Source organism: Erithacus rubecula (genome assembly GCF_903797595.1).
Source record: "Erithacus rubecula genome assembly, contig: scaffold_1103_arrow_ctg1, whole genome shotgun sequence".
NCBI classification, from domain to species: Eukaryota; Metazoa; Chordata; class Aves; order Passeriformes; family Muscicapidae; genus Erithacus; species Erithacus rubecula.
In genome coordinates, this window is record NW_027636308.1 from 1 (window position 1) to 10,398 (window position 10,398).

At 50.9% G+C, this 10,398-nt stretch overlaps 1 protein-coding gene across 1 annotated transcript; it reads right to left on the reverse strand.

Moving 5' to 3' along the window:
- Positions 1 to 5,510: 5,510 nt before the first annotated feature.
- On the reverse strand, positions 5,511 to 8,608 carry LOC306815234 (uncharacterized protein; the record flags this gene model as incomplete). The annotated part of the gene is made up of 5 exons (XM_079331833.1): positions 8,595 to 8,608; positions 7,713 to 8,016; positions 6,939 to 7,093; positions 5,724 to 5,993; positions 5,511 to 5,540 (listed from the first exon to the last, which is right to left on the reverse strand). Exons 2-5 carry the CDS (start codon positions 7,993 to 7,995, stop codon positions 5,511 to 5,513), a joined length of 738 nt encoding a protein of 245 aa, XP_079187959.1. The 5' UTR covers positions 7,996 to 8,016; positions 8,595 to 8,608.
- Positions 8,609 to 10,398: the final 1,790 nt, after the last annotated feature.

Below are 10,398 nucleotides of genomic sequence, written 5' to 3' on the forward strand. Positions count from 1 at the left end.
AGTTGAGAGCAGTGGGGAATCAATGATGGGCAGTTGAGTTACAAAAGAATTGGCCAGTGACCCTCCCACTTCATTGGAAGCTTCCAGGGAGGGAGAGCGGGATTGGGCACTGGCTTGATGAGGGAAGAACCAGCTGGCTATGCTAGGAGCAGGACACTTTGGGAAAGGTTTTGGTGTTGGACCCAGCACTGCTTCAGAATTCTCCTTTCCACCCATGGGTGAGCCCATTGCTTGTGGCAGCTGCTGGTTGACAGGGACTTTTCAACACTCCCATTGCCAAGAAGACCCTCACCATCTGTGTCGGTGCTTCAGGGGAAACCGGACCACTCCACTTATTCTCTTTCTCTCTGGAGAGAGGGAGCCCCAGCTGCTGTTTAATGGAACCTCAGCAAAGCTGCCACACCAGGATACTGCACCAGACAGGTGAGAACCTAGGAAAACCAAAGCCCATGTTCTCTGTCGCCGAGGGTGCCGTCAGCCCAGGGCTGGCTCAGGGCTGGCAAGGCGGCCCCTGAAGCTGCCTGAGCCAACAGCGCCCCCTGGAGCCACGGCAGAGCTGCTGCAGCCACTCTGCCCCGACAGGAGCCTGCAGCGCCCTCTGCCGGCTGTGGCCAGAACTACAGCAACGGGAGAAACTGCTGGATGGGTGGGACGTGGCACTGCTTTGGGGGGGTTGTTGCCCTTGTTTTGGTTGTTTATTCTCCCTTGTTGCGTATATATATATATATATATTCCAGTAAAGAAATATTATTTCTTTTCCCATATCTTTTCCTGGAAGCCCTGAAATTTCAAGTTATAACAATTTGGATGGAGGGAGCTTTCCATTCCAGGAAGATTCCCAGCCTTCATGGCAGACATGTGTCTTTCAAACTAGTGTGAAAGCTAAGACAGAGAGTACTGTGGATTTAATTAGCATATGCACTTTGATAACCAAGTTGCCTTGGCAAGAGCAAAAAGAGCTTTGAAGATTACAAGAAGATTGGATCAAGACTGGTAACAGGAAAGATGATTTAACTAAGTAGAAGTGCAAAGTTTGTCTGTGTGATAGTTTAAACTCAATGAATGTAATAAAAAATTACTAGCCTTCCTAAAAATGGTATATAAGCATATGTAGCTCACAGTTAATTGAGATTCTGATCATAAGTCAGTAGTCCCTGTCTCTCTCTCTCTCTCAATCATCAATAAACCAGGACAATCTGTCATCATTAACGGAAAAAATTGACCTTGGAGGTAAGGAACTCAAAGAAGCACAGTTTCAGCCCTTGCCTAGGAATTGTTCCTGATCCACACAAAGCAGGAGCTTCTGTTGTTTGAAGAATAGTCTTTGAAGGATCTCTCCACACCAGCTTTTACCTCCCTCAGAGGGCCTCTCCCACAGTATGTCACACCAGACTGGCACAGTTCCTATGCAGCTGATATCCATCTTCACCACAACAGGACCACTTTAACCACCACTAGGGAGAGGGGAGCATGGATCATTACATTTTCCCCACATAAGATATGAAACAGAAATCCCTGCTGTGAATCCTACCAACTCTTTCTCAATATGTACATAGAAGCAAAGATGCCTTGCACAAATCTGCCTTCTTGGATCCCTGGTGAACAATGGCAACAAAGTCCAGCAGTGTGCCCAGGAGGACAATGCTAAGACCAGTCCTTTCTGATCCTTTTTAGTAACTGAGTGATGGGGCAGAGTCTACCCTCCCACAAAATAAGGAGGAGTGGCTGATCTGTCAGAGAGAATGCTGCCATCCACAGGGATGACATTTAACAATGGTGACAATTCAATAACAAGTGCTGAGTCCTGTCCTTGGGAGGGAGCAACCACCAGTATCTGGTGCAACAGGCACCAGTATCTGCTGGGGGCCAGCCAGCTGGAAAACAAAAATTTGCCAGGGTCCTGCTGGACACCAGGATGCCCATGGGCTGGCAATGTGCTCCTGCAGCAATGCAGAGCAGCATCCTGGGCTGCTCTGAGAGCTGTGTCACAGCCCAGGGAGGGAGGGGATCCTTCCCTCTGCCCACACCAGTGAGGCGGCCCTGGAGTGCTGGGCCCAGAGCTGGGCTGCCCAGTATAGGAGACAGGGACAGACTGGACAGAGTCTAGAACGAGGCCAGGAAGGTGATGGAGGGACTGGAGCATCTCTGCCATGAGGAGAGCCTGAGAGAGCTGGGACTGTCCAGCCTGGAGCAGAGCAGGCTCAGGGCAACACATTCCTGGGCAAAAATACCCGGGTGGGGGCTGCAGAGGGGACGGGACCAGGGACAGCCCCAGGGACCACAGGCACAAAGTGAAACACAGGAGGGGCCCTGTGAGCTCAAGACACACTTCTGCACTGGGAGGGTGGCTGAGCATTGGGGCAGTGCCCAGGAGGTGGTGGAGTCTCCATGGCTGGAGAGACTCAAAAGCCTCATGGACACATCCTGGGCAGCTGGCTGGGCATCCTGGCAGCTGGGGGGCCCTGGTGGAGCAGGGGCTGGGCAAGGTGACCTCCTGAGGTGCCTCCAGCCTCACCCTGTCATTCTGTGACTCCGTGAAAAAACAGGTCGCAGTTTCCTAAGGACAAATGAAAAAGCTCCACACATGGCAGGCTTCTCCTGCCATCACCAAAATGGTTCATGTCATGTGTCTCCCTTCTGGAGATTCCTCCCTGGTGTGAGGATGCCCCTTCAAGGTCACTCCTTGAAACTCAGAGAAATGTTTGCCCATGGACATTGGTTTGGGTGAGTAGCATCAATCTTTCATTAAGAATTGGTCTGGATAGAATTGCTTCAGTGGTGTTTGAAATATAATGCACTATACCAGAAGTTATAGTTCTCTGTACCGAGTAGTAAGTAATTCTGACAAAGATCTTTCAGTTTAATTGTGATCATAATAAACACTTTATTTGTCTATAAATATATCCCTCATCCTAAGGAACACAGCTCTATAAAGGTTCAACTACACCTATACTATCCTATAAACATTTGATTAACACCTATCCTATCCTATCCTATCCTATCCGATCCTATCCTATCCTAGCCTATCCTATCCTATCCTATCCTATCCTATCCTATCCTATCCTATCCTATCCTATCCTATCCTATCCCATCCCATCCCATCCCTCCCACCCCACCCCACCCCACCCCCACCCCATCCAGATCCCATCCCATCCCCATCCATCGCCCATCCCATCCATCCCATCCCATCCCATCCCACCCCCCCCACCCCACCCCACCCCACCCCACCCCCCATCCCATCCCATCCCATCCCATCCCATCCCATCCCATCCCATCCCTCCATCCCAGCCCACCCATCCCATCCCATCCCATCCATCCCATCCCATCCCATCCATCCATCCTATCCCATCCAATAAACTTATTGATTACACCGATACTATCCTATAAACTATTGCTTAAGTCTAAGACAGCGTTCCACTGCTCACTGGCTCCTCTCTGTGAAGTTTAGGAAGCAAGGTGGTCGTCTTCTGCTCCTTGTGACTCAGTGGGACTGTCTCCAGCCTGCTCCCTGTGCAGATCTCCAGGTTGTCCTGTCAGGCCCAGGCCAGCTGTGACTGCAGCAGGGACACCTGGAAGAGGCACAAGGCCCAGCTCAGACAAGCCCACGCTGGCAGCAGCATCCGCAGCCCCACGGTACCGGCTGTCGGGGCACACACAGCCTCCAACTCCAGCCCTCACCAACACTCTGCCCTTGGGGAAGGGAAAGGAACAGGCTCCCAGACTGCCCCTGAACAGAGCTCAGATGGTCAAAAGTCCAGTTCATGGCAGAAAAAACCCTCCCCATGTACATCCCTCAGCAACCACAGCTCTATTAGAGAGAGTTCTGGCAGCAATTAGGAACCCTACACTGATTTCAAAAGCACACATTTGGGGCACTGACCCATTTCTCAACACGCTGTGCATCTGCAGGAGAGAGCTACTGGAGGATTCCTCTCTGTCAGAAGTAGATGAACTTTCCTGGGCAGACTCGCGGAGAGGCAATGAAAAGTAGTCTGGGGGGAACACTCTCCTAAAACTTCTGATTCTTCTCCCTTCAGGTTCCACCTGCACATTTGACAAGAGAGAGGGCCACAGAAACCTCTCAGCAAAAGTGGAGCAATAGGACCTCTGGACATCAAGGCAAGGAGATCTCTATTCAGACACCCTGAATTGCACCAGACAACACTGGGGGCACAAAGCTCTCGCTGGCAGCTGTGCAAGAGAGGCCAGTGTGTGTCCGGGGCCAGGGAGCCAGGGAGGGAGGCACTGGAGTGAAGGTGCCTTTGTGAAAGCCATGGGCTGCCACAACAGAGAGAACAAACAAAAGGCTGAGCCCACAGCTGGGACAGGGAGAGGCAAGGAAACAAGCAGAGAACTCCCAAGCACTGCCTGGGCTAACGTGCCCTGCTCCAGAGGAGCCTGGGGCTCTGCACAGGCCCTGAAAGCCCATTTTACCTCGTCAGTCCTCCTGGGCTCAGTGGTTGCTTCACACTTCTCTGTCTTGACTTCTGCTGATGTTGCAGCCACATTGTGCACACATGCCATGGCCTCCCTGGAGTGCTCTGACAGCTGCTCCCCTTCTGCTCCAGCAGCCTGCTGGGTATTCAGAGAGGAGATGATTCCTTTAGTTCAAACACCACACAAGATGTCCTTCAGAAATCTTGACACTGGGAAGCATCCTCAAAGCACCAGCACTGCAGCTGCAGTTCAGCCCTTGCTACAAAACTCTGCTCAGTTTACTTCATCACCCTGCTCACCTGCTCCATTCTGCTGCACATAGAATCCAAACCCTCAACTGTTTCCTACCCTTGCCTGGGCACAGGAGAAGCAGCTCCCCATGCCCAGCTTTTGGCCTGAACTGATTTGAACAGCAAGCTCCTCCACAGCCAGCCCAGGGTCAATGAGCAAACTCTCCCTCTCCCAGACTTCAGAGCATTCCACATGGGAGCAGGGAACAATGTGAAGCCCAGGGGCAGAACAAGCCTTCAAGCACTGCTGAAGCCCTGAAACTCCTCCAACTCCTCTTTCCAGACACCAGGCACTTGTATTCCAGAAAAGCCTGAGGCTTTGCAGAGGCAGCCAAAGACCATTTTACCTGCTCGCCAGTTCTCCTGGCCTCAGTGCTCCATTCAGGCCTCTCTGTCTTCTCCTTTTCTGCTGATGCAACCGGTTGCTCAGATTCCAGGCTGGCGTCTGACATAATGAACAGCTGCTCAATTTCTGCTTTAAAAGCCGGCTGGGGATACAGAGAGGAGATGATTGCCTTATTTCAAACACCACACAAGCTGTACCTCAGAAATCTCCATCACTGGAAGCATCCTCCAAGTTCCAGCAGTGCAGCTGCTGTTCAGACTTCCCGGTACAAAACTCTGCTCAGTTTAGTTCATCACTTTGCTCACCTGCTCCATTCCTTCTCACACCTAATTCAAATCCCCACGTGTTGCCTCCCCTTGCCAGGGCACAGGAGAAGCAGCTCCCCATGCCCAGCTTTTGGCCAGGAGATGATTTGAACACCAAGCTCCAGAGCTGTATCAGTCATTCCAGGCGTGCCAGGAGACAATCTGGCAGTCAATGCTCTCTGAATAGAGCCAGGCACACAGACAAGGCTGCCTGCTGCAGCCCAGGATGCTTTGCCCAAGCAGGCCTGGACTGACAGGGATAGGAGCTCCCAATTCTTTATGGGAAGCATCACTGGAAAAATTCAGGGATGCTGCAGTGGACTGAAGGGCAATGCCAGAACGTACCTCAATACAAGTCTTTCCCTTCACGATGTCCAAATGTTTCTTCAGAGTCCCTTTGGACATTTCACTCTTGTTCAGTGCAGCCCTCAGGACTTGAGCAATGTCTATCCATTTCTTCAAAGCACCAGTCCCATGCTCTAGCTCTTCCTGCATGCCTTCCCTCTCCACTTCCAATTGTTGACTGTTTTCCCCATGATTTCTCATCTCAGCTGCATGCATTTCATTCTTCATTTGCAGATCTCTCATCTGCTGCTGGTACAATGCCCATTCATGCTGAAAAACAGGGAGAAAAAGGGTCACTCATTCCCTCTCTCAGTTTGCTTCACATACCAGATCTGGACTCGTGTGCCAGGGATAGGCACAGGCTGCCCCTCTCTCTCTGCCTCTCAGGATGCTGCAGACCTTTGCTGGGCCCCCCTTGATGCTGCATCTTTCCCAGCTTGCTCAGCCACTCCCAGCTCCCTTCCTGCCTTTCCCCAACCACTTGCAGCTCCACTCCAGTGTTCCTTTGGGGAGGAGCTGCCAGAACTGCAGCCAGGATTTCAAGTGCATGCTAAGCAGGATTTAGGCAGTGCCACGAGGGTGTGCTCTCCAGCAGGGAGGAAGGGAAGAGCAAACACCCCCAGCAATCCATTCCCTGGGGTTGGGGCAACAGCTGTGGTTTTCCACCTCTGCTGTGTAGAGTTTCCATAGCAGCATCCCCAGAGCCCCATTGCCCTCTCTTGGAGCAGCAATGGCCAGATCAGGCTGTCATTCTCTGCTGCCACTCAGGACCAGTTCTCCCCTTGCAGGTACATGTCCATCCCTGCATCAGCACTTGGCTTTCCTCTCTTCTCTCCCCACTGGCTGCTCTTAGATGGCCAAGACCAAACACCTTTCCATGAACAGCAAACTTGGTCTTCTCATCCCTCCTGCCAGGTCCTAATATTTAGAAATCTGAACATGACTCAGCACACGAGGAATTGCCCAAGCCATGCAATGTCAATAGAGACAGTGTGGGCAATTAGAACTAAAGCTTCTAGGGCACAGAACTCCATCATGGAGGAAATCAGCAGTTTTAGCATTCAGTGGCTTTGACATGACTACAACATCCTTTCCTCCTTTTTGAGAAGAAAGCAATTAGAAAAGTTAAACTGGAAACAGATATTCTTTAGAACTATTAACACCAGGTCCAAACTGAGCTAGGAAATGACCCTTTGTGGCATCTGCCAATCTCACCAGCATATCCTTCCTTTCCTTCTCCAGGCTCTCCAATTTCCTCTGCAGAAATGCCACCTCCTGATGGAGAGTAGCAGCCTCCTCCTGCCTTTCAGCGGCCTCTTTCTGCAGGGCAATTTCTCGAGAGGCGTGCTTGAGTTCTTCCTTCCACCAATCTGCAGCAGGGAAGGGGAAGGGAGAGGGCAAGGGCAAGGGCAAAGCAAAGAAAAATTGAAGTGCATCCTGCAGAGGCAACCGCACTGTCTTCTCTACCTGCCTGTGTTTGCCAGGTCCTAAGCCCTCAAAGGATCCAAAACTGATAGATATGAAGGAATATTCTGGCAAAGAGAAAAGGAGGAATGAAAGGAGCAAGATTCAGAGGAACAGGAAAGTTTGTTTGCTCTTGGGCTTGGGCAGAGTGAGCAATCCAAGAGAGACAAAGGAGCGGGCATGCCTGTGCAGCCCTGCTCCAGAGGCATCAGTAGCCTGGAAGCTCTGGCAGGGGCTGGACTTTGGGGAAATTGAGCTGAGGCATCCAGCTACAGCTCCTTAGCACAGACATGGCACCTGAAAGGCACCAACTGTTCACAGGATCTGCTACAGCCCAGCAAGATCACACTGCCAGCCATTGCATCATTCCTGAGAAAAAGCTTGCACTGGCATTACAATGGATAAATCTCCTGCTGGATGTTTCCTTCCCCTCTGCCATCTCTGGGCACTTTTCCTCTGTGTGCCATCAGAGACTCTCACTGGCAAGACAGGATGGGGCAATGGGTGGGAGAGCAGAAGTTGTACCTTGCTCGCTTTCCTCCAACTTCCTCTGCAGCTCCTGATTGTGGGCTCTGAGTTTGTGTATCTGAGCCTTTGCCTTCCTCAGCTCCAGCTCTGAGGTGTTACACTGTCTGTCCAAGGCAAGAGCTTTGTCATCACATCTCTGGAGTCTCACACGCAGCTGGGACACTTCAGTCTCCAGCACATGCACAGAGGCCTTCAAGCAGCGTTCTCCTGCTCGGGACTCCTCCAGCTCCTGCAGCAGCTCCTTCTCTCCAGTTGCCTTGGCAGCCTCCATCTCCTGCATTGTGTCCTGCAGGGCCTGGATCTGGAAGATGGATGCACAGAGCCTCAGGGACAGGCCTGCTCCTGAGGCAGCAGAGCGGGCAGTAGGGAGAGCAACTAAGGAGAAAAGACTTCAGGCAAAAACACACAGGAAACAGAAAATGCAGAACCAAGGGTTCCATTGGAGACAAAAGTGGAGACAACAGGGAAAGGAAGGCAATGGACACCCTTGATTGAGGCTGCAGCTCTGAACACTGCCTGAACTGGCTGCGGTGCGAGTGCCCTGCCCAGCCTGCCACAGCCACATCTGTGTGCCCACATTGCTCAGTGCCCAGCACACCACCAACTCCATCTGGGACAATTCTGCTAACACAGGGACAGAGAAGCTCCAAAGGAGTCTGCTGCTGCTTCTCCTCCCAGATTTCCTGATGGGACCCAGGAGACAATGGGGGAAAACATCGGCAGAACACACCAGTCCAGCCTTGGCCTCAGGGTGCAGCAGCAGCCAGGGACAGAACACAGCAGCAGTGGATGCCACTGGGAGGGGAAAGAGGTTGGGGCCTCCAAGCCAAAGGTGGTGTTGTGTGTCCATGGAGAAGACAATGCCAGTGCACAGCTTACCTGGGTTTTGAGCTCCTGCAGTTCTCCTCTGCTGTTTGAAGAGAGTTGCTCAGCCTGCTGAAGAGCAGAATGAAACTGAGACAGATGATGGTTCAGTTCTAGGTTCTTTTCTTCCAGTGTCCTGAGGCACAGGTTCTTTTCCTCCAGAGATAGAATCAGCCTAGAAGGAAAGCATGCAACTCATTACTACATGGTATGACATTTTATAAACTCCTAGGACTTGCACCACCTCGAGAAAAACTGCTCTGTCTGATGAGCTTTGTCTAAACAACTTGGCTGTTTGCTCCCCCTGCAGCCACAGCCCAGCATGTGCCCACACTCCTTTTGTTCCTGAAATAACGGGGAGTCCCTGCATATGTACATGCCTTGCCTTGTTTTTGACATGGGAATGTGAATACAATTAACAAAGTCTTGCAATGAAGACATTAGGGGAGAGGAACAATTTTCTTCTGACTTAACCATGCTCCAAGGCAGGGAGGTTTAGTCAACATGGATCCTTCCCCCATCTTGTATGTCCAGGTAGGAGGAGCAGCACCCTACAGCCAGGGGATCTCTGGGACGTTCCTTAAGATTTACCAGCACCCATCCTACTTTCAGCTGGAGAAACAAAGGCCAAAAGCAGAAGTGGCTACAGACACTTGGAGCACTGTAGCTGCCAGGAGCCAGGATGGTTCTGGCTCCTGGCAGCCACAGGGTCCACAGAACTCCTGGGGGCCTCGAGGCAGAATGCAGCTACAAGGCCTTAGTGCAAGCAGTGCCCAACAATTAGGCAGGCAGCAGAGGTTCATCTTGGCTTGCAGACCTTCTCAGCTAGCTAGGAATGAGATCTTGGGATCGCAGCAGAGATTCCAAAGATAGCTTTATTTCTTCAAAGGGTTCCACTAGCAAAATCCAAATATACAGCATAACAAGGGGTTTTTATAGGGATTAGGAGGATTGAAATCTAACCAGTAAAATGAGAACTTGAAATATATCCAATTACTTAAAGATTCTAAGTGAGAAAAGAACAACCATTTAAAAAAGTTAAAGACCACTAGCAATTCTAAAAGACAACGGGTGTTTCTGTAGGGGGGGGGGTGAATATTTCTCTAACATTAGTTATCATAAGAAAGGGTTTTTAATCTAAGGAGGAGATAAGATGAGGTCCCAGGGGCCCTATTCACGGATAGCTGTATCATCCACAGAGCACAACCTGATGGAACAGGCCGAAACCTCCAGGCTTTGCACTTTTCTGTGGCAAATAAGATGCTTGTTAATCCAGCTGCCATATGCAGAGATGACATTGGTATGTTCAGTGCAAGTCTTCCTCTGTCTTCTTCTTGGAAGAAGAATCCTGTGGCACTGAAGACTGGCAGCACTTGATCAGCTGGAGGAGCCCCCCTACCCTTGGTCTTGTTTCTTGCAATCTTTGTACAGTCAGTAATGCCTGTGACTGTGGAGAGTGCCAGGGACCCTGCCAGACACCCTCCAGGCAGAAAGGGGATATTTTTTGAGGAATGATGCAACAGAGACATTCTTGTATCTTGGGTGCCTTCAAGGACAATCTGGCCTAGATAAGCAATCAGGGCCTTAAGATGGTTCTGTCCAGCAAAGGCATCAGATTCCAGGCTGATCCAGATCCCAGATGCTTCAAGTTACAGGACCCAAGTTGGAGCTGATGGATGTATCCACCTCCTTACACTGCAGCTTGAGCAGTGTTAACACACCCATCTAAACCAAAACCATAAAAGTCCCCAGAGGGAAAGAGCTACCCCAAAAGCCTTTACCTTCACAAAAACTTCAACTGATGACTTAAAGGAAAAGA